The sequence below is a fragment of the Pseudophryne corroboree genome, chromosome 4 (assembly GCF_028390025.1).
Source record: "Pseudophryne corroboree isolate aPseCor3 chromosome 4, aPseCor3.hap2, whole genome shotgun sequence".
Lineage (NCBI taxonomy): Eukaryota > Metazoa > Chordata > Amphibia > Anura > Myobatrachidae > Pseudophryne > Pseudophryne corroboree.
The window spans coordinates 341,994,982-342,020,224 of NC_086447.1; the positions used below are offsets into that span (position 1 = coordinate 341,994,982).

At 45.2% G+C, this 25,243-nt stretch overlaps 1 protein-coding gene across 3 annotated transcripts in view; it reads right to left on the bottom strand.

Annotated features, from left to right (window-relative positions):
- The window catches only part of CCDC50 (coiled-coil domain containing 50), a 171,333-nt gene that overhangs the window by 13,200 nt on the left and 132,890 nt on the right, over positions 1-25,243 (bottom strand). For all 3 annotated transcript variants that reach the window (XM_063916451.1, XM_063916450.1, XM_063916452.1), the window contains 3 exons: positions 15,053-15,097; positions 14,105-14,203; positions 595-668 (listed from right to left, as the gene is read on the bottom strand). In XM_063916451.1, the coding sequence (XP_063772521.1) occupies positions 595-668; positions 14,105-14,203; positions 15,053-15,097 (218 nt within the window). The remainder of the gene's footprint in view (positions 1-594; positions 669-14,104; positions 14,204-15,052; positions 15,098-25,243) is intronic.

A 25,243-nucleotide genomic window follows, 5' to 3' on the forward strand; every position in this document is an offset into this window, starting at 1 on the left:
TATCACTCTTAAACCTTTATTATTAATCACCAACCACAGCAATCTTATGAAATATGTAGCCATTGGTTGGGGAACCTTAGGCGTCCCACACATCAATTGGGCGATTCCCCATTTCCCAATCTCACTTTTTCTGAAGAGTGGCAAAAACAATGTTAGGAATCCCTGACATGATAATTTTGACCCATAAATGATCGAGTGTTTCCAACATGTTAGAATTTGCTGATCGTCGTACACATTCATTGGCAAAATGTGGGACTTTTCTGATAGTAACGCTGATTGATATTTTCTCCATGAAATACATACATCAACAATCTAACTTCATAACACTAATTTAGCTAATCAAAATATATTGCTTCTACATACACCCATGGTGGGAGTAGATCCTGTGGTGAGCACAGCAATCCACCAAGCCCGCAATGTGGCGAGCCCTCAAGGTGACTCTTAGTGCTCGTCCCGCTGCCGGCATTCTGGCAGGTGGGATGCCATTATCGTGATAACGTATCACACCCATCTGCACAGAAACAAAACAAAGACAAACGAAAATTTGCATTTCTGCATTCGATAAGAACCACAGAAGGCTGATCTTATTTATACCTGTATGGCTTGTCACTTCTGGAACTGTGATGTTCATCCCTCGATCGTGGCCGAACATGTTCACGTGTGTTTAGCTAAAAAGGTAAAAATATATATTTTTAATAGATAAAAAAAAAAAAGCAAGTAAGGAAAGAACATAAGTACAGTGCCTTGCTAAAGTATTCACCCCCTTGGCTTTTTACCTATTTTGTTACATTACAACCTGTAATTTTATTTATTTTTTTAATCTGAATTTTTATGTGATGGATCTGCACAAAATAGTCTAAGTTGGTGAAGTGAAATGAGAAAAATGTATATAAAAATAATTTTTATAAATAAAAATTAGAAAATTGGCATGTGCATATGTATTCATCCCCTTTCCTAGGAAGCCCCTCAAAAGTTCTGGTGCAACCAATTACCTTCAGAAGTAACATAATTAGTGAAATGAAGTCCACCTCTGTGCAATCTAAGTGTCGCATGATCTGTCAGTATAAACACACCTTTTCTGAAAGGCCACAGAGGCTGCAACACCACTAAGCAAGAGGCATCACACCATGAAGACCAAGGAGCTCTCCAAACAAGTCTGGGACAAAGTTGTTGAGAAGTACAAGTCAGGGTTGGGTTATAAAAAAAAATATCCAAATCTTTGATGATCCCCCAGAGCACCATCAAATCCATCATCTTCAAATGGAAAGAACATGGTACCACAACTAACCTGCCAAGAGAGGGCCGGCCAACAAAACTCACAGACCAGGCAAGGAGGGCATTAATCAGAGAGGCAGCACAGAGACCAAAGGTAACCCTGAAGGAGCTGCAGAGTTCCACAGCAGAGACTGGTGTATTTGCACATGTGACCACAATAAGCCGTACACTCCATAGAGCTGGGCTTTATGGATGAGTGGCCAGAAAAAAGCCATTACTTAGTGTTAAAAATAAGAAGGCACATTTTGAGTTTGCCAAAACGCATGTGGATGACTCCCCAAATGTATGGAGGATGGTGATCTGGTCAGATGAGACCAAAATTTTACTTTTCAGCCACCAAGGAAAACACTATGTCTGGCGCAAACCTAACACATCCCATCACCCCAAGAACACCATCCCCACACTGAAACATGATGGTGGCGGCACCATGCTGTGGGGATGTTTTTCAGCAGCAGGGACTGGTAAACTGTTTTGAGTCGAGGGAAAGATGGATGGTGCTAAATACAGGGATATTCTTGAGCAAAACCTGTTTCAGTCTGCCTGTGATTTGAGACTGGGACTTAGGTTCACCTTCCAGCAGGACAATGAGCCGAAGCATACTGCTAAAGCAACACTCGAGTGGTTTAAAGGGAACCACTTAAATGTGTTGGAATGGCCTAGTCAAAGTCCAGATCTCAATCCAATTGAGAATCTGTGGTCACACATGAATATTGCTGTTCACAAGCAGAAACCATCCAACATGAAGGATCTGGAGCAGTTTTGCCTTGAGGAATGGGCAAAAATCCCAGTGGCAAGCTCATAGAGACTTATCCAAAGCGACTTGCAGCTTTAATTGCCGCAAAAGGTGGCTCTACAAAGTACTGACTTTAGGGGGGTGAATAGTTATGCATGCTGAAGTTTTCTGTTATTTTGTCCTGTTTGTTGCTTGCTTCACAATAAAAAAAAAAGAAAAAAAGAAAAGAAAATCATCTTCAAAGTTGTAGGCATGTTCTGCGAATGAAATGATGCAAACCTTCAAACAATACATTTTAATTCAAGGTTGTGAGGCAACAAAACATGAAAAATGCAAAAGGGGGGTGAATACTTTAGCAAGGCACTGTAAGTGACACTTTTCTAGTGCAGGCCCATAATGTACATGACTGCTCCTACACTTCAGGCTAGTGTGTTGTCTCACATATAAAACACACAGTGGAAGTAGTAAAGTTTCACTTACAAGTTCACCCTATGAACACTAAATGACCCCAGCCTTCATTCATTCTAAAATACCACAAGGTTTAGCTTAATTTATTACTTAGATACATTACTGATGTTCTTTCACTCATGATTAATTTATGACACTTATTATTTCACCATAAAGACTCTAGTTACATAGGTTAAAAGTACGCCTAGAAAGTGGGCACTACATGCAACTGGAAGGTGCAATATGCACCCCATTAAGAGTATATATAACCTGCTTCCTGCAACTCTGAGTTAGGGGAGGCATCAAAAAGTTATGGGCATTTGGAAAAAAATATCTAGACCCCTCCCTGTATCCATGGCATTTCCAAACCATTGCTACCAAGAAAAACACACACACTCTTCCTGCCAGCCTACGCCTTTTGGTATGATTTCCACTAGTAACATTTATTTTTATATATATATATATGGCAAGATGGCCCGGCACTCCCTTGTACCTTGCAGAAGTAATGGCTGCGGTGCCCTCCCTGTGACCGTGGTCACTAAATGCACAGGTAGGAAGAAGGCGGCACTCAGTCAGGCTATCTTCAGAAAAAATAGGTCATTTATTAAGACCAAAAGGCCTTTTGGTCTTAATAAATGACCTATTTTTTCTGAAGATAGCCTGACTGAGTGCCGCCTTCTTCCTACCTGTATATATATATATATATATATATAAGCTTGTGTATGCAGCTCCCCTTCCATCAGCTTATATATTTGTTGATTATTCATATATATGTTTATGCCTACTTTGGGGTATATGCAATTGCGGTCGAATTCCCGAAATTGTCGAATTTCGGGACATTTTCGCAAAAAAATAATAATTAGTCAATGCAATTCAGTACTTTCCATCAAAAAAACGGACTTTCAAAATTCGACTTTTTGAAATTCGACTTTTTGCAAATTCGACTTTTCTGCAATGATACAAGTGCTGCAATTCGACAAAAGCATATTCAATTCAAGTTTGGAAATTCGACAGCAGTGCTTTTAGACAGTAAATTTTCATCATTTTCAATCCGCCACACTTTGGAGGGTGAAAACAATAAAAAAAATTTTAAACATGTTTTTTTTTGTGTTTTTTTTTTTTGGGAATAGCATATCTATTTATATTAGAAGGGATTAGGTACTTTTTTTTTTTTTTTGGGAGGCACAAGTATTATTTATATATTTTTTTAATTTTTTTTTTCCTTTTTATTGCTGGAACGGGAAAGTAAATAAAAAAAATGGCGTGGGGGTCCCCCCTCCAAAGCATAACCAGCCTCGGGCTCTTCGAGCTGGTCCTGGTTCTAAAAATGCGGGGAAAAATTGGGCATGGATCCCCCGTATTTTTAAAACCAGCACCGGGCTCTGCGCCTGGTGCAAAAAATATGGGGGACAAAACGAGCAAGGGTCCCCCGTATTTTTCACACCAGCATCGGGCTCCACTAGCTGGACAGATAATGCCACAGCCGGGGGTCACTTTTATACTGTGCCCTGCGGCCGTGGCATTAAATATCCAACTAGTCACCCCTGGCCGGGGTACCCTGGGGGAGTGGGGACCCCTTCAATCAAGGGGTCCCCCCCCCAGCCACCCAAGGGCCAGGGGTGAAGCCCGAGGCTGTCCCCCCCATCCAAGGGCTGCGGATGGGAGGCTGATAGCCTTGGTAAAATGTCAAGAATATTGTTTTTTCCAGAAGAACTACAAGTCCCAGCAAGCCTCCCCCGCAAGCTGGTACTTGGAGAACCACAAGTACCAGCATGCGGGAGAAAAACGGGCCCGCTGGTACCTGTAGTTCTACTGGAAAAAAAATACCCAAATAAAAACAGGACACACACACCGTAAAAGTAAAACTTTATTTCATACGTCGACACACACATACTTACCTATGTTCACACGCCGACATCGGTCCTCTTCTCCATGTAGAATCCACGGATACCTGAAAAGAATAGATCAATATACTCACCTCAACCAGGGTCCAGAGATAAATCCACGGACTTGGCAAAAAAAAAAAAACGGACACCCGTACCATGCCGGACTGAAAGGGGTCCCATGCTGACACATGAGACCCCTTACCCCGAATCAGACCTCTCAGTGACAGCTGTCACAGAAAGGTCTCTAAAGCCAATCAGGAAGCGCAACTTCGTTGCGCTCACCTGATTGGCTGTGCGCTGTCTGAACTCAGACAGCGCATCGCACAGCTCCGTCCATTATATTCAATGGTGGAAACTTTGCGGCTAGCGGTGAGGTCACCCGCCGGTCAGCGGCTGACCGCGGGTAACCCCACCGCTGACGGCAAAGTTCCCACCATTGAAACTAATGGAGAGGCTTTGCGATGCGCTGTCTGACAGCTCAGACAGCGCACAGCCAATCAGGTGAGCGCCACGGAAGTAGCGCTTCCTGATTGGCTGAAGGGACTTCAGTGACAGGAGTCACGTGGTGTCCCGGCATTCGGGGAAAGGGGTCTGATGTGTAAGCATGGGACCCGTTTCAGTCCGGTGGTACGGGTGTTCGTTTTCTTTTTTTAACAAGTACGTGGATGTACCTCTGGACGCTGGAAGGTGAGTATAATTTTTTTCACAGGTACCTCGGATCGTCGGAGACCGTGGCAGTCGGCGTGTGAACATAGGTAAGTATGTGTGTGTCGGCAGTGTGTAATAAAGTTTTACTTGTCACGGTGTGTGTCCCCTGTTTTTATTTGGGTATTTTTTCCCCAGTAGAACTACAGGTACCAGCGGGCCCGTTTTTCTCCCGCATGCTGGTACTTGTGGTTCTCCAAGTACCAGCTTGCGGGGAGGCTTGCTGGGACTTGTAGTTCTTCTGGAAAAAACAATATTCTGTCATTTTACTCAAGGCTATCAGCCTCCCATCCGCAGCCAATGGATGGGGGGGGGACAGCCTCGGGCTTCACCCCTGGCCCTTGGGTGGCTGGGGGGGGGGACCCCTTGATTGAAGGGGTCCCCACTCCCCCAGGGTACCCCGGCCAGGGGTGACTAGTTGGATATTTAATGCCACGGCCGCAGGGCACTGTATAAAAGTGACCCCCGGCTGTGGCATTATCTGTCCAGCTAGTGGAGCCCGATGCTGGTGTAAAAAATACGGGGGACCCCTACTCTTTTTGTCCCCCGTATTTTTTGCACCAGCACCAGGCGCAGAGCCCGGTGCTGGTTTTAAAAATACGGGGGATCCCTGCCCAATTTCCCCCCCGCATTTTTGGAACCAGGACCAGCTCGAAGAGCCCGAGGCTGGTTATGCTTTGGAGGGGGGACCCCACGCCATTTTTTTTTAGGGTTTTTCCCGTTTTTCCCCCGTTTTTTTAAATTGCGGCAAAATCCATCAAATCGGCCGTTTTTCGCCCGCGGGACTGTCGAATACGTTTTTCATTGAATATGGTGAATTCCGGCAGCCACCTGCCAGAATTCACCTGTCGAATTGTGTCAAATTAAAAAACGGCGATAATTTGCCGCGATTCGCCGTGAATTGCATATACCCCTTTGTGAAGCTTATTATTTTGCTTAATAAATGCTATGTTTTTATTACTTTGATATCACTGATATCTACTAACTAGTAGTGCATATAACACTATACAGTATGCATGGACGGTGTAATGGTTAGTATTACTACAGATCGGTCCTCCGTTATCTTGGCTGACTGAGGCGTTAGTCGTGATCGGGCATACGCAGCGTGCTTGGGCGCAAGGAGGCGCGCCTAGTCGAAGGGAGAGGCACAGAGCGTTTGGCGTTACCTTTGAGTGTAATACCTAAGATCATCCACCGGATGACGCTTTTTTTAAATCACCAAAGCGCATGCGTGTGGTCTCCATTAAAATACAATACTGAACTACAGCATAAGAACTACTTTACTGGTGCGTCTCATTACGCTACATTATGCTACAGTTTGTCATACAGTATATAACAGTACAGATGCATATAGTACAGCATATACAGATGCAAACGTACGTATTACAGATACAGTATGGTTTATTGATGATAGGGATAAGTGAGCGTCCAAAACCCATAGTATTAAGTATAATGGGGAGAGATAAAAGCTCCTCCCTAAGTTCCTGGATGCCAAATCACTGTGTGAATAGTTTATACAGACGCAAATGAACGTGTTAAAACACTTGTGTATGCAGACGCAACTAATGTGTGAAAGGAGTAGCTCATTGACTTTACAGTATGTACAGTGCACTAAATGAGCGTACGAGTCCCCTAACGGTATAAACGAACACCAATGAGAAGGAATCACTGTTGCATTACTTTTACACATGAACTTGGCACGAACAGCTAATTAGTACCCTAATAGAACATACTGTATAGAGATACTAAGGACGGTGATTTGGCACCCAGGAACTTAGGGAGGAGCTTTTATCTCTCTCCATTGTAATCTAAGTATAACGGAGAGAGATAAAAGCTCCTCCCTAAGTTCCTGGATGCCAAATCATCGTCCTTAGTATCTCTGTACAGTATGTTCTACTAGTGTACTAATTAGCACGAACAGCTTGTAACATACAGTGGCAAGTTTAATCTTTCTATGTATAATGGAGAGAGATAAAAGCTCCTCCCTAAGTTCCTGGATGCCAAATCACTGTACTTAGTATCTCTATACAGTATGTTCTATTAGGGTACTAATTAGCTGTTCGTGCTAATTAGTACTCTCAGTGATCGCGCTGAGCCCCAAAAAAAGTGGGTCCCAGGGACCCCTCACTTTTAAAAATTGGGGTCCTACCGGTCCTTTTCTCGGTCCCATCGGAATGAAGGTTTTTATTCATCTTAATCTTGTTTGGACACTACAAAAGTGTTGGGCTGTGTAACATGCAGGACACCCTGCACCAGAGCTGTGTAACTAGACATTTTGGTGCCCTTTGACAGAAAGTGAATTGGAGCTCCACCTCCCAGACTCGCAACTACAGGCGGTGCGCGCCGAAGGCGCGCTGCAATAATTTAGGGGCATGGCTTCATGGGGAAGGGGCGTGGCCACATAATAGTGGCAATTCATATTACACCACACAGTAGTGTCGCTTATACACATTGCACCAGGTAGAACCTCCTATACACACTGTGCCAGGTAGAGCACATTATACACATTGCACCAGGTACAGCGCATTATACACATTGCACCAGGTAGAGAACGTTATACACAATGCGCCAGGTAGAGCGCATTAGGGGCAGTACGGATGGTGTAATGGTTAGCATTACTGCCTCACAGCAATGAGGTCATGGGTTCGATTCCCACCAAGGTCCTAACTGTGTGGAGTTTGTATATTCTCCCCGTACTTGCGTGGGTTTCCTCTGGGTACTCCGGTTTCCTCCCACATTCCAAAAATATACTGGTAGGTTAATTGGCTTCCAACAAATTAACCCTAGCGTGAATGTGTGTGTACATATGGTAGGGAATATAGATTGTAAGCTCCGCTGGGGCAGGGACTGATGTGAATGGCCAAATATTCTCTGTAAAGCGCTGCGGAATATGTGTGCGCTATATAAATAACTGGTAATAAATAAATAAATAAATTATACACATTGCACCAGGTAGAGCACGTTATACACAATGCGCCACGTAGAGCGCGTTATACACATTGCACAAGGTAGAGGATGTTATACACAATGCGCCTGGTAGAGCGCGTTATACACAATGTGCTCGGTAGAGCGCGTTATACACAGTGCGCCCGGCAGAGCACGTTATACACATTGCGCCAGGCAGAGCGCGGTATACACATTGCGCCAGGCAGAGCGCGGTATACACATTGCGCCAGGCAGAGCATGTTATACACATTGCTCCAGGTAGAGTGCGTTATACACATTGCGCCAGGTAGAGCGCATTATACACATGGCAGCCACCACCTCAGATCCCCCCAGACACAGTGATCGCGGGTGTCAGCGGGGGAAGGGGGTGCCCACAGTCATCGCAGGTGTCAGTAGAGGGGGTGCCATGTGTTACACTGCATGGAGCTGAAAATTGTCCCTCTTGAACAGACTTCTGTGGCTCTGTTGTGGAACTACATGTCACACAACACCCTGACACCCTGAGGCGTGTAATTCTAGAATATCTAGAAAACCACAGAGCAGTGATAGAACAGAGATCACTGTGGTTGGAGTTGGTATCTTTACATTGTACATCTCACTAGGGGTGTACTACATAGTGGCTGCACTACTGTAGGCGTGCGCAGACGCTGACATACGGGTGCTGCTCCGGACTTCCCTCCCTCCGCCAGGTAACTGACTACGTCCTCCACCCCTTCCACTGGGACATAAGACTGCTCACCTGGGCCGCCCAGGTAAGCAGTCTATATCCAGGACAGGGGAGGTGAGAGTAAACTATAATGCCACGGAGGGGGAGAAGTCCAGAGCTGCACCTGTATGTCGGCGTCTGTGCACGCCTATTACTGTAATGTTTCTGGATGCCAGATGGCAATTAAAGTATGAGCTTTGGGGGTGACATTGGATCTGACGCATCCAGACACCTCACCCACAGGAAAACTATGTACACAGACTCCCCACCCCCTGACTTAGCGCTGAGCATCCAGACAGGGACGGAACAAGCCCTCGGGGGGCCCAGGGCATCAAAAACAGGAGAGCCCCCCCCCCCACCGACTATCAGTCCGTCCCCCCTCCCAGTCACCCCGCTGCATGCGCTGCTCATCTCCCGCAATCACAGGCAATGGGAGCCGCGCTGCAGAAGGGGGAGAAGATTAGACACCTGGCTGCCGAGGCAGGAGGGATCCGCGCTGCCGGGGTAGGAGTTCGGCTGTGCATGCGGCTTCCTCCCCCCTCCTCTCGGGCAGCACGGCCGGGGACTGAGTCCTCCAGCGTCTGCCGCCAGCAGCATCTCTCCTGGCAGCAGCGAAGGCTGGAGATTGCTTGTGCTGCCCGAGAGGAGGGGGGAGGAAGCCGCCATGCACAGCCGAACTCCTACCCCGGCAGCGCGGATCCCTCCTGCCCCGGCGTTGCAGAGCTCTGGCCGGAGTGCCCAATAACACAGGGGGGCCCGGGTACTAACCCCCTGGATGCAGACTCCCCCCCCCCCTTCAAGCCACAGGGACGCCGACCATACGGATTACCCCCTTCCACCCGCAGGAAAACTATTTACATGCCCACCCCACCCCCCGGAGCACTGAGATCTAGACTCCTCCCAGTCACAGTAACACGGACCACACAGACTCCTGCCGCTGAGTAAGCTCCCTGCTGCGGGAGGACTTGGTCCCCGCCACCGCCACACAAAGTTCTGCCGGCGCTCCATTAACAGTCAGCGCACACACTCACCCCTGCTGCCACGCCAGGACATACCAGAGAGCATCCGATTGGCTGTAGCAGAGCGCGTCCTCATGGACCCGCCCACTTTTAAAATGTGAGTCCCTGATCATCAAAAGAGGGTAAAATACGCGCTATAGCGCGTTTTTGCGAACACTGACTCTAATAGAAAATACTGTACAAAGATACTAAGTACGGTGATTTGGCATTCAGGAACTTAGGGAGCTTTTATCTTTCTCCATTATACATAGAAAGATTAAACTTGCCACTGTACGTTACAAGCTGTTCGTGCTAATTAATAACATACAGTGGCAAGTTTAACCTTTCTATGTATAATGGAGAGATAAAAAGCACCTCCCTAAGTTCCTGGATGCCAAATCACCGTACTTAGTATCTCTGTACAGTAATTTTTTTATGAGTACTAATTAGCATGAACAGCTAATTAGTACCCTAATAGAACATACTGTACAGAGATACTAAGTACGGTGATTTGGCATCCAGGAACTTAGGGAGGAGCTTTTATCTCTCTCCATTATACATATAAAGATTAAACTTGCCAATGTACATTACAAGCTGTTCGTACTAATTAGTACACTAGTAGAACATACTGTACAGAGATACTAAGGGCAGTGATTTGGCATCCAGGAACTTAGGGAGGATCTTTTAACTCTCTCCACTGTAATCTAAGTATAACGGAGAGAGATAAAAGCTCCTCTCTAAGTTCCTGGATGCCAAATCACCATCCTTATTATCTCTGTACAATATGTTCTACTAGTGTACTATCTAGCACGAACAGCTTGGAACGTACAGTGGCAAGTTTAATCTCACTGATCCGTGCATGACTATCTGAACACGCCAGCAAAAAATAGGGCTATTTGAAAGCTCCTTTTTTTTTTTTTTTTTTTTTAAACAAATTCTATGCTTTCCTGGCAGTGTTTGGCTATTGTCGGCAGTGAATGAGAATACAAATTCTTAGTAAATTATCGAGTTGTATAAAGTACAACAGAGATTCTCTAACGCAGACGATCTACAGTACCGTGTTGCTCGAACAGTTAGTTGCGTCAGAATACACTAATTTATATTTACTGGTGTCTACAGCTGCTCATTACCGCTGTTACATAGCGGAATCAGTCGCTCCTGCAGATTTACCCCGATTTATGTGAAACCTGTGTGCACCCTTCCATTGAATGTTTTACAATGGATTACACAGCAGAAAAAAAAAATTTATATAGTGAATGTCAGGGAAAAAAAAATATATAGATTGGCACTTTGGGAATCGAACCCGGGACCCTCAGCGTGGGAGCCTTCACCGCTAGCCTACTATACGTCGCTGCATGGAAGATACACAAGTTCATGTGTTAAAGTAATGTAACAGTGATTCCTTCCCATTGGTGTTTATTTATGCCGTTAGGGGACTCGGACGCTCATTTAGTGCACTGTACATACTTTAAACTCAATGAGGTACATTATTCCTTTCACACATTAGTTGCGTCTGCATACACAAGTGTTCACACATTAGTTGCGTCTGCATACACAAGTGTTTTAACACGTTTGTTTGCATCTGAATAAACTATTATTTTTTTTTACTCTCTCCATCTGACCATTGGTCACCATCTGTGTGTACACTATGCAGTACAGCACTGTATATTAACATTACAATCGTCACTGACCATTTGCCAGAGCCTGTACTGTAGATCAATCCGCCGCTATTCAAACTAAAGCACTGGATTAGTGGATCATTAGCCACCCAGTGGTGGAGATGTGTATTGCATGCTAAGTATCTAGTCGCGTCTGTGCGCGATTAAACTCGGCAACCTAAGCTATCGCCTAGGTATGACTAAACCTCCGTCTAGGCGCAGAAACAGTCAAGATAACGGAGGACCCATCTGTACCTCACACAGTTATGGGTTCAATTCCCACCATGGCCCTTAACTGTGTGGAGTTTGTATATTCTTCCTGTGCTTGCTTGGGTTTCCTCCCAAATCCAAAAATATAATGGTAGGTAAATTTGCTCTCACCAAAAATTAACCCTGATGTGAATGTGTGTGCGTGTACATGTGGTAGGGAATATACTGTAGCGGAATATACTGTAGCTTATAAACTCCACTGGGGTATATGGAAAAACTAATATTTTTCATTGTCAGAGAATACCGCAAGGGAGACGTATACCCATTGTTTTCCCTAATTGGCCCCTATATCATCACTAGCGCCAAGGGCTCTTTACATCTTTCCCTATACATTTCAGTTTTTCAGGGTTTTAATTACACTTGTATTGAAGACCCAATTTATGATCTGTTCTTCACTTATAGTGAACTAAGTACTTAGGATTAGTGTTTTGGTGTGGCTAATTTACAAAAGGTGTATATTGACACATCTGTACTATATAAAATAACTAGCTGGAGTACATGGTGTTGCCCGGTATTTTAAGAATGTTTGTTTGCAAAAATCAATGTAAAGATAAAACACACAGGTTGCCGCTAACATTTTATTCCTTGTGGAATAATTTTTATTTCCACCATTTGTAGCTGTTTTCTTTGGTGGCATTTTATTTTTTTAACTTCAAAACAATAGAACATTTTGTAAATCATCACTGACATATTATGCATGTCCTGAAATAGTCTGCTACTGGGCCACCCCTAGGGGTGCTAGTGGCGTGTTACCCCCACAGTGTTTGTTTCCAGAGTGTTAGTCATATGTGTACCAAGTTTGTTGTAAATTGCTGCTTTTGGTGTAAATTGCTGCAGGCATTGCAGAGTTATGCTGTCTGCTAAAATTCTCAGTGCTGCTGCCTCACCCCTAGGGGTGCTAGGGGTGTCTCCCCCCACAGTGTTTGTTGCCAGATTGTAAGGCATATGTGTACCAATTTGTGAGTACATGGCTCCAGCAATTCAGGAGTTATGCTGTCTCCTGATATACTCTGTGCTGCTGTCTCCTTCCCTATGGGTGCTAGGGATTTCTAATTTTTCTAGTTGCCTCAGCTGTGTTTTAATACGCTCGTATGTAAAATTTGACAATCTTCACTTGTAAACTGTGGATTTGTATAGCAAGACAGAGACAAATTTTCACTTTTATATAGTAGATAATACGGGGCACTACTGTGTGGCATAATATAGTCGTAGGTAAGCGAGGTGATGGTGTTGGGGTACATGATGGTGATGAGAGGGGAAACCAATGACATGAAAACAGTGTTGGAGACACCCCTGGGTGGACCCTCAGCGCAGCACACCCCAATGAGTACAGTGTACATGGGATGGGGAACATTTACAATATTTATTTATTTAATAGCATGTGGATGGCAGTTTGTGATGGATGCATCTTAGATGAGCTCTCTGCCTGCACCAAGTGTTTTTAGCCATCATTGCTGCAGTGTTGCCATCTGTATTCCTCCAATGGCAGTCTCCAGTACCTCCATGGTGACAGCAGCTGCTATTGGACATGGGAAATGGCCCTGTCTCTATTTTCAGTAGCAGCACCACACTAGCACCAGAAGAGTCAGCACGCAGAGTTATAATAAATGGTGAATGGACATTACTGCTGTCAGCAAACGATCACTGTTTCATGTTTCTGACCCCCCCCCCCCATCTCTCATTAGAAGATTAGTAAAGCAACAGTACCTGCACAGAAGTGCTAGTCGCTGATGTCTGCATTACTACTGGAGGCTGATGGTGATGCTATCTAAAAGTTCCTGAGTAACTCTACGAGTATCTGTCTTTATGCTTCAGTGTGTGGGATGATGAAAATTTACAGGACCCCAAGGAAGGATTAGTGCTGCATAATAATCTGGCACCACACCCATAAAATTTATCTGTTTTATAGGCCATGAGGGGCACATATACAGGCTAGATCATTTGACCGAAGCACAAATGAATATACATTTTGCCACACATGATCAGCCAGAGTAGAAAGAACGATCCAGTTCCTGTGGGGAACAATGAATGCAGTCGGCTGCTGAACTCCCACAATGTCAGATCGCAGTCATCCCATCCATATTTGCTGCCAGTCCTTAACAGATGGTAATATTGGTTGCCAGTTCTTTTCAGTCAACACATGCAGCAATGGCTAATCTGACCTATAGTACAACAAATAGGCCACCTACAATGCTGTCTGCATGGGCAGAGTAAAACACAAACTCTGCACGTATAAACACTTACTGTCACTTTATGACAAAATAAAGAAAATAAAAAAATTATACATTTGAGGCATGAAAGCTGGTCTCACATTTAAATCCCCCCTTCTATAAACATCTCAATATAATGACATCAATCAATAAGGTAATTGTCTTCTTTTTTTTCTATACCTTAAAAATGTAGCTAACAATGTTTCAATGAAAATGGTATTAAAGAAAGATTCAGCAAAAAAAAAAGCCAGTGAATATGATTTCACTCACCTCCAACTCGTCCGTTCTCCTACCGTCTGACATCTTATCACGTCCTTTAGATTTCTTATGCGATTTTTCCTCTCTTTCCATTAACCAGCGGGCTATTTCCTAGATGACAATTAAGCCAATTGTGTAAAAAGGAATTTGAGCTACAAGCTTGCTGTACCAAAACAGTACACGAGGCAAGGTTTGTGAATTCAAACTATATATATATATTTTTTTTAGCTGGAATATATTAGATAAGTTAGAACCCACTCTAATATTTGCAATTGTTTTAATCAGAACAGAAAAGTTAGGAAGAAATTACATTTCAATGGATTATGAATTAGGGGACAGAAAAATGAAGTGTTTTTTTCTCTATTTGGGGTGCTCTCCCAGCATCCCAAGAGAGTTGCCAAGTCTCCTGTGTCATCATCAGTGCTGGGAGGTTGGAACACCTTATTTGCATTGATGATGATGATGATGATGATGATGATGATGATGATGAGTAGCCTACCCCAGCTATTTAAAACTGTGATTCATGCATTTTACAGCAGGGGCAAGGCTGCTCAACATCAATGTAAAAAATGAGGCATCACGCCACCTGGAGAGGGCTTGTCCTTCTGGGACTCTCACAGAAGGGGTATAAAGAAAGTCGCCAAGTGTGCATGACAAGCATACTAGTGTCACCTCCTTCACACTTTTCTCTGTAATACAGATTATCGGCATCACTAATCAGCAGACAAAGAACGTTTGTGCAAATGCATGATTTACATTTTTTCTTTTAGAAAGGCTATATTTGAGAATCGTGGAACAGTTTCAGGTTGAAACAAGCCACACCAAGCTGTTCTAGGCATATTTGCTTACATTTTCTTATTTTTGTTTCAAAACTTTCTAGTTCTACTACTCGCATACTGCAGTAGTGTAATGTGTATTTTGTGTTTCGAGTCGGGTCACTTATAATTTAAGTGCACCTACCTCATCTTGTGCCATTTGTGCTGCTCTGTAATCCACAGCGTTCACCTAGAGGATATACACAAATGATACAAAAGCACACTTCAGTTGGGTCTAAAATAATGATATACTAAAAGCAAATAAAAACAGCATAGATCATACTTGTTCCCTTACGTCAGCTAAGACGATTTAATTAACCAGAAAATTGAATTGAAAGACCATAACTGAAAAAGCATTGATTCTCTGAGACGTCAGGCCAGCATTTACAGCAATCACTAAGTGACCCTAAGAGTTTGCCAATACAAGGTCCATTGTACTGTAACATACCTTGGATAATGCAAAATGTAATTAGTGCTGTTACTATGCAATGAATCACTAAAGATCTTTTTCCACCTTTAGAAGCCTAACATTTATTAGCAGCTGTATGATATATTGTTCTTATTTGCGTTTTCTGCACTTTCCATCCATGGGCATTTAAAATCAGGCAGATTTGTTAATTTTTGCTGCATATATATAGATGGATGGATGGATGAAGAGAGAGAGAGAGAGAGAGAGAGCATAATATATATATATATATATATATATATATATATATATATATATATATATATATATATATATATATATTGTATGTGGGGATGCTGCATGGCCCGGCTCATCCATGTACTAGATTTGCTATGACCAAGCAAAGCAAAGAAGGGATTTTAATTACCTACCGGTAGATCCTTTTCTCATAGTCCGTAGAGGATGCTGGGGTCCACAATAGTACCATGGGGTATAGACGGGTCCACTAGGAGCCATTGGCACTTTAAGAGTTTGAGAGTGTGGTGTTTGAGAGTGTACTTCTCCCTCTATGCCCCTTCTACCAGACTCAGTTTAGAAACTGTGCCAGAGGAGACTGACATCTTCGAGAGAAGGATTTTACACAGATAGTGGCGAGATTCACACCAGCTCACTAGCTCACTAGCTTGAAACATCAGCAACAGCTGAATTATATTACTTACCAAGTAACGAAACAGTACTTACCAAGAACTAAGTAACCACTGCAGGATCACGGAGCGCTGGGCGGGCGCCCAGCATCCTCTATGGACTATGAGAAAAGGATTTACCGGTAGGTACCGTATTTGCCGGCGTATAAGACGACTGGGCGTAAAAGACGACCCCCAACATTTCCACTCAAAATATAGAGTTTGTTATATACTCGCCGTATAAGACTACCCCCTTCCACACACCAAATAAAACGTAAAAGAACATCAGATTTGTGACATACTGTATATTATGACCTGATAAGAGATTTGGATAGGGAGTATTTATCAAGGTATGCATAAGAAGGGGGGAGGGGGCGAGGAGAAAGTTGTAAAATGTATAAAAGTATACCCCTGTGTGCATTTATTGTTACCGGTTTCACGTGAGTGCCATTAGTATTAGTATTAGTGCCATTACAGTACGTGTCATTGTCACCATTGTACGGCCACAACGCGACTGCAGCGCCTCCGGCCAGTCCCTGCATCTCCCTGTAATTGGCACTAGTGACCCGCCGCGGCCGCACTGGATATCGCGCGATACTGGATGGTGAGTAGAATGAGGTGGGCGGGCATCGGGAGGCCACTATGGGCACTGGGCGAGTATCGGAAGGCCACTATGGCAGCTATGTCTATCCCAACTGAAGTGCACCCGGCGTATAAGACGACCCCCCCACTTGGAGGCATGTTTTTCAGGGAAAAAAAGTAGTCTTATACGCCAGCAAATACTGTAATTAAAATCCTATTTTCTCTTACGTCCTAGAGGATGCTAGGGTCCATATTAGTACCATGGGGATGTACCAAACCTCCCAGAATGGGAGGGAGAGCGCGGAGGCTCCTGCAGAATTGACTGACCAAACTTCAGGTCCTCAGAGGCCAAAGTATCAAACTTGTAGAACCTTGTGAACGTGTTCGACCCCGACCAAGTAGTCGCTCGGCATAGTTGTAAAGCCGAGACACTCCTCGGGCAGCCGCCCAGGAAGAACCCACCTTACGAGTAGAGTGGGCCTTAACATGGCAGGCCTGCCGTAGAATACGCATGCTGGATAGTGAACCTGATCCAGCGAGAGATCATCTGCTTAGAAGCTGGACACCCAATCTTCTTGGGATCATACAGGACAAACAGAGTCCGATTTTCTGTGACAAACAGTCCTCTTCACATAGATTTTCAGAGCCCTTACAACATCCAAGGACTTTGATGAAATTGAGGAGTCAGTAGCAACTGGCACCACAATAGGTTGGTTGATATGAATTGACGACACAACCTTCGGAAGGAACTGCGGACGTGTCCTGAGCTCAGCTCTATCTTCATGGAAGATCAAGTATGGGCATTTACATGATAAAGCCCCCAACTCCGACACACGTCTAGCAGAAGCCAAGGCCAACAAAGTGACAGCCTTCCATGTGAGAAACTTGACCTCAACCATCTGTATAGGCTCAAACCATTCCGACTGGAGGAACTGCAACACCACGTTAAGATCCCAGGGCACCGTAGGTGGCACAAAGTGAGGCTGGATGTGCAGAACTCCCTTCAAAAAGGCCTGAACCTCAGGGAGGGCAGCGAACTGTTTCTGGAAGAAAATGGATAGGGCCGAAATCTGGACCTTTACGGAACCTAATCTCAGGCCCATATCTACACCTGCTTGTAGGAAGAGGACAAACCGTCCAAGTTAAAACTCCACCGTAGGAAACCTCCTGGATTCACTCCGAGACACATATTTTTTCCAAATGCGATGGTTATGTTTAGACGTTACTCCTTTCCTAGCCTGTATCAGGGTAGGAATTACTTTGTTCGGAATGCCCTTCCGAGCTAGTATCTGGCGTTCAACCTCCATGCCGTCAAACATAGCTGCGGTAAGTCTTAAGGTCCTCCCAAAGAGGAAAAAGCCTCGGCTCTTCTAGCAGAAGATCCGCGTACCAAGCCCTTCTTGGCCAGTCCGGAGCAATGAGGATTGCCTGAACTTTTGTTCTCCTTATGAGTTTTAGAACTCTTGGAATGAGTGGAAGTGGAGGAAACACGTACACCGACTGGAACACCCACGGAGTCCCTAGGGCGTCCACCGACACGGCTTGTGGTTCCCTCGACTTGGAACAATAACGCCGAAGCTTCTTGTTGAGACGAGAGGCCATCATGTCTATTTCAGGTACACCGCAAAGATCCATAACCTCCAGGAACACCTCCGGATGGAGTCCCCATTCCCCTGGATGGAGATAGTGTCTGCTGAGGAAGACCGCTTCCCAGATGTCTACTCCCGGAATGAAGATTGCTGACAGCACCAACGCATGTTTTTCCGCCCAGAGGATGATTCTTGTTACCTCTGACATTGCAGCTCTGCTCTTCGTTCCGCCTTGCCAGTTTATGTAAGCCACTGTCGTTACATTGTCCGACTGCACTTGAATGGCCCGATCTCTCAGAAGATGGGCCGTTTGGAGAAGACCGTTGTAGACGGCTCTTAGTTCCAAAATGTTTATGGCAGGCCGGCTTCCAGACTTGACCACCTTCCTTGGAAGGTTTCCCCTTGATTGACTGAGCCCCAGCCCCGGAGACTTGCATCCGTGGTTAGAAGGATCCAGTCCTGAATCCAGAACCTGCGGCCCTCCAGAAGGTGAGGCAATTGCAGCCACCAGAGGAGTGAGATCCTTGCCTTTGGCAATAGACGTATTCTCTGGTACATGTGTAGATGAGATCCCGACCATTTGTCCAGGATATCCAGTTGGAAGGACAGAGCATGAAATCTCCCGTACTGCAGAGCCTTGTAAGAGGCCACCATCTTTCCCAGAAGGCGTATGCACTGATGAACGGACACTCGGGCTGTCTTCAGGACATCCCGGACCATCGTTTGTATCACCAACACTTTTTCCTCTGGAAGAAACACCCTCTGCACTTCCGTGTAGAAAATCATTCCCAGAAATGACAACCTCCTGGTAGGTTCCAAATGTGATTTTGGAAGATTCAGGATCCAACCATGTTCCCTGAGAAGCTGGGCCGTGAGAGCTATGGACTGTAACAGCTTCTCCTTGGACGATGCCTTTATCAGCAGATAGTCCAGATATGGAATTATGTTCACCCCTTGTCTGCGGAGTAGAACCATCATTTCCGCCATCACCTTGGTGAACACCCTCGGTGCTGTGGAGAGGCCGAATGGCAGGGCCTGGAATTGAAAATGACAGTCCACCAGTGCGAATCGAAGATTAGCTTGATGCAGTGGCCAAATTGGAATATGGAGGTACGCATCCTTGATATCCCCGGGATACCAGGAATTCCCCCTCCTCCAGACCTGATATCACCACCCTTAGAGACTCCATTTTGAACTTGAACTCCCTCAGAAAGGGGTTTAGTGATTTTAAGTTCAGAATGGGCCTGACCGAACCATCCGGTTTCGGTACCACGAAAAGGTTCAAATAGTAACCCTTGTTTTGCATCTGGTACAATAACCTGTGCCTCCACCAACTTCTGAACGGCTCCCTGTAGGGTTGCCCTGTCTGCCGGCAAAGCTGGCAAGCCTGATTTGAAGAACTGGTGAGGAGGGAGATCTTGAAACTCCAGCCGGTACCCTTGGGACACAATATCTTGAACCCAGGGATTCAGGCCAGACGACACCCAGACGTGACTGAATTGTCTGAGTCTCGCCCCCACCGGCCCTACATCCAGCCTGCGCGGTTTACAGTCATGCTGAGGACTTTGGCGTACCTGAAGCAGGCTTCTGTTCCTGAGGACCTGCAGCAGCAGGTTTCTTGGATTTGGTCGACCTCCTCTAGAGGCGTTGGACGGTTTGGCCTTTCTTGTTTTAGCAACCCAAAGGACTTTGATGTAGCCGAAGAAAAAAGGTTTCTTCGTGGCAGGTGCAGCTGAGGGGAGAAAAGGTGACTTACCCACTGTAGCCATGGAGATCCACACATCCAATGCTTCCCCAAAAAGAGCCTGACCTGTGTAGGGTAGGGTCTCTACACCTCTCCTGGATTCCGCGTCGGCAGACCACTGGCGCAGCCATAGGCCTCGGCGAGCTGAGACAGACATGGAAGATATTCCTGCAGCCATTGAACCCAGGTCTTTCATGGATTCCACCATAAATCCTGCAGAATCCTGAATGTTATGTAAAATCAATTCAACGTCACTTTTATCCATTGTATCCAAATCCTCAAGTAATGTGCCTGACCACTTTACTATAGCTTTGGAAATCCATGCACAGGCAACAGTAGGACGTAATATCGCCCCTGAAGCCGTTTATATGGATTTGAGTGTAGAATCAATTTTGCGATCAGCCGGCTCCTTTAAAGGCGGTAGATCCTGGGACAGGTAAAACCACCTTTTTTGAGAGTCTGGATACAGACGCGTCCACTATGGGTGGGTTTTCCCATTTCTTTCTATCCTCCTCAGGGAAGGGGAAAGCAACTAGAACTCTTCTAGGGATCTGGAATTTTTTCTCCGGGTTTTCCCAAGCTTTTTCAAAAATAGCATTTAATTCTTTGGACGCAGGGAAGGTTAGCAAGGCTTTCTTATTATCAGTGAAGTAAGCCTCCTCTGCCTGCTCAGGTGTTGTATCGGCAATATTCAACACATCCCTGATAGAATTTATCATAAACTGCACCCCTTTAGCAAGAGAGGCGGCCTCCCTCATTAACGTCTGCCGTGTTAAAATCGGTATCCGTGTCATCTTGCATAATCTGGGCAAGAGCACGTTTGTGGGAATCTACAGAGGGGGGCCCTGAGGTAACAGAACCAGACCAAACTGCCATAGAGGTCTGTAAAACCTGAGTTGCAGATTAATTTTGTGCAACCCTAGTAGAAATCTGAGAAATCTGAGATTTGATAGAGGATAACCATTCAGGCTCCCTTGCTGGTATCTGCGCTAAAACAGTGCAATCCTGATTACATGGAATGAGATCATCCTGAGGGGACATATCCTCTGCAGCATATGACACAGAGTCCCTGGACATAGCTAAAAGGAGACCCCAAACACCACACACACACACACACACACACACACACACACACGAGGATAGACAGAGTTTCACCCCCAAGAATGGCAATAGAGACACAGAGACTGGAGTCAACCCACACACAGCGCTTTCAAGGTATAGGGAGACCCCAACCAGCGCTGACTGTGCACCTTAATAGGTTACACAGTCTTTACACCAGCCTCCCTCCCCCCCCCTTTCTACAACCCCCTGGTACCGTAAGAGATAGCTGGAGTTGCTCTGGAGGGACTGCTCTTCACTGACAGCGTTTCTGCAGGCAGGAAAATGGCACTGAACGCTGCTGGGTCCGCTCTGAGAAGCTCCGCCCCCTTAATGTCGCTGTCTTCCCGCTCTTCAGAATATTATACTGGCCTGAGGATTCATGCTGGCAGCGATCCCGGGACCCTGACAGGCTTTAGAGGTCAGTGTAGGCACTGGCTCAGGGCACCCCTCATAGCCCCGCACTATGTACCGCTGCGCTCCATACCCTGTTGCCGCCATCTTCACACACCGGATCTCCGCTTGCCAGGGGAGCCGGTGACTCACTCGCCACTGATCTTTTTGCTCTGAGGGAGGAGCCAGCCCACACTCTCAAACTCTTAAAGTGCCAATGGCTCCTAGTGGACCCGTCTATACCCCATGGTACTAATATGGATCCCAGCATCCTCTAGGACGTAAGAGAAAAGAGGCCATATATGGTACCTGAAGCAATGGTATTACATTTTTTTTTATAACCTAATTGCTTTAGACTATAGTACTATGATGTATGTTTGAATCATGTCTACACTTTAACATAAAATAAATAGTACATTTATGAAAAGTAAATGTTCCAGGGAAAGCAATGTGCAAATCAATTTACCGAAACAACCTATCATGAAGTAATTTATTTTTGTTTTTTTTAATGTAGTGAGGCAGGACATACTAATGACTCCAGAGTGTTTATTTACGAAGCGTTGGCTTTTGTAAGACACTGCTTCCCTGTGGGATGGAAGTAAAATTTTTAAACGCCACTCAGTCTGTTTAGAGCACGCCAGTCTTTACACTGACTGCGAGTGCCATTTTAAATATCTACCTCCAATCCACCAGAAAGCAGTGTCTTACAAAAGCCACACCTTCATTAAATAAAGCCCTTGGAGCCTGATACTGTACATTTTCTTCTATCCATTTATGGTGAAATCACACAATTTAAGCATCACATTCTAGAACACATTGTCTATCCGTATCAATATATAATTCCATGGTAAGGACAATAGTTAATGAGTAAATCAAGATCCAATAGGTATATTTACTGCAGTACAGCTGAAATAAATACAAGTCCTTGAACTTTACTCAAAGGCATAACTTAACCATCTGTTTGTGTGCGCACTTAAAGCTGAAAATAAGCAAAAGGTGTCCAAAGCTCCAAATAAAGCTGCAAAGTCATTCATTTAAAACTGGACACACATAAAACATACATGTAATACGGCAGCAGTGTAGTCACAGAAGGTACATGCAATTATTGCTCTGCAAGTACTCATGTGAAATAACCGCAAAGCAGAATATTTATGTCCAGTTTCAATGGCTCTAGCTCTAATGCAAAACTGAAAAGTAGCTTTTGTTACAGTGACTGTTACTCCTAAACGTACAATACAGTAAGTATTTGCATTTGTAGTGTCATCTGCGGGGGAAGGGTAATTTCCCATTATTTTTAAAGGAAGGGTCAATTTGTCGGTGTTTCTTTTCTAAAAATAAATTTTCCAACTCTGTGGGCGAGTCCTCTCCTTATTTCATATTTTTTTTTTTTGTACAGATGCATTGCAGGTGCTAGAGGGACCTAGATGCCAGGGCATGCTTTCACTTGTAGTCCTCCAACTGCCAGCATGTTCTGGCAAGAATTAAAATTGGTCATGACCGGGCTTGCTGGTACCTTTAAAGTCAAATAATAAATAAGATTTTACTTACCGATAAATCTATTTCTCATAGTCCGTAGTGGATGCTGGGGACTCCGTCAGGACCATGGGGAATAGCGGCTCCGCAGGAGACAGGGCACAAAAGCAAGCTTTTAGGATCACATGGTGTGTACTGGCTCCTCCCCCTATGACCCTCCTCCAAGCCTCAGTTAGGTACTGTGCCCGGACGAGCGTACACAATAAGGAAGGATCTTGAATCCCGGGAAAGACTCATACCAGCCACACCAATCACACCGTACAACTTGTGATTTTAACCCAGTTAACAGTATGATAACAATGAAGTAGCCTCTAAAAAAGATGGCTCACAACAATAACCCGATTTTTTTGTAACAATAACTATGTACAAGTAATGCAGACAATCCGCACTTGGGATGGGCGCCCAGCATCCACTACGGACTATGAGAAATAGATTTATCGGTAAGTAAAATCTTATTTTCTCTAACGTCCTAGTGGATGCTGGGGACTCCGTCAGGACCATGGGGATTATACCAAAGCTCCCAAACGGGCGGGAGAGTGCGGATGACTCTGCAGCACCGAATGAGAGAACTCCAGGTCCTCCTCAGCCAGGGTATCAAATTTGTAGAATTTAGCAAACGTGTTTGCCCCTGACCAAGTAGCTGCTCGGCAAAGTTGTAAAGCCGAGACCCCTCGGGCAGCCGCCCAAGATGAGCCCACCTTCCTTGTGGAATGGGCATTTACAGATTTTGGCTGTGGCAGGCCTGCCACAGAATGTGCAAGCTGAATTGTACTACAAATCCAACGAGCAATAGTCTGCTTAAAAGCAGGAGCACCCAGCTTTTTGGGTGCCTACAATATAAACAGCAAGTCAGACTTTCTGACTCCAGCCGTCCTGGAATTATATATATATATATATATATATATATATTTATTTTCAGGGCCCTGACAACGTCTAGCAACTTGGAGTCCTCCAAGTCCCTAGTAGCCGCAGGCACCACAATAGGTTGTTTCAGGTGAAACGCTGACACCACCTTAGGAAGAAACTGGGGACGAGTCCGCAGTTCTGCCCTGTCCGAATGGAAAATCAAATATGGGCTTTTGTAAGACAAAGCCGCCAATTTTTACAATCGCCTGGCCGAGGCCAGGGCCAACAGCATGGTCACTTTCCATGTGAGATATTTCAAATCCACAGATTTGAGTGGTTCAAACCAATATGATTTGAGGAATCCCAACACTACGTTGAGATCCCACGGTGCCACTGGAGGCACACAAGGGCTGTATATGCAATACTCCCTTGACAAACGTCTGGACTTCAGGAACTGAAGCCAATTCTTTCTGGAAGAAAATCTATAGGGCCGAAACTTGAACCTTAATGGACACCAATTTTAGGCTCATAGACACTCCTGTTTGCAGGAAGTGCAGAAAACGACCTAGTTGAAATTTTTTCGTGGGGCCTTCCTGGCCTCACCCACGCAACATATTTTTACCACATGTGGTGATAACGTTGTGCGGTCACCTCCTTCCTGGCTTTGACCAGGGTAGGTATGACCTCTTCCGGAATGCCTTTTCCCTTAGGATCCGGCGTTCAAACCGCCATGCCGTCAAACGCAGTCGCGGTAAGTCTTGGAACAGACAAGGTCCCTGCTGGAGCAGGTCCTTTCTTAAAGGCCGATGCCACGGTTCCTCTTGGAACAGACATGGTACTTGCTGAAAGCAAATCCCTTCTTAGCTCCCGAGGCCATTAGTCCTCTGTGAGCATCTCTTGAAGTTCCGGTTACCAAGTCCCTCTTGGCCAATCCGGAGCCACGAGTATAGTTCTTACTCCTCTATGTCTTATAATTCTCAATACCTTGGTTATGAGAAGCAGAGGAGGGAACACATACACCGACTGTTACACCCACGGTGTTACCAGGACGTCCACAGCTATCGCCTGAAGGTCTCGTGACCTGGCGCAATACCTGTCCCATTTTTTGTTCGGGCGGGACGCCATCATGTCCACCTTTGGTCTTTCCCAACGGTTCACAATCATGCGGAAAACTTCCCACTCTCCCGGGTGGAGGTCGTGCCTGCTGAGGAAGTCTGCTTCCCAGTCGTCCACTCCCGGAATGAACACTGCTGACAGTGCTATCACATGATTTTCCGCCTAGCGAAAAATCCTTGCAGTTTTGCCACTGCCCTCCTGCTTCTTGTGCCGCCCTTTCTGTTTACGTGGGCGACTGCCGTGATGTTATCCCACTGGATCAATACCGGCTGACCTTGAAGCAGAGGTCTTGCTAAGCTTAGAGCATTATAAATTTGCTCTTAGCTCCAGTATATTTATGTGGAGA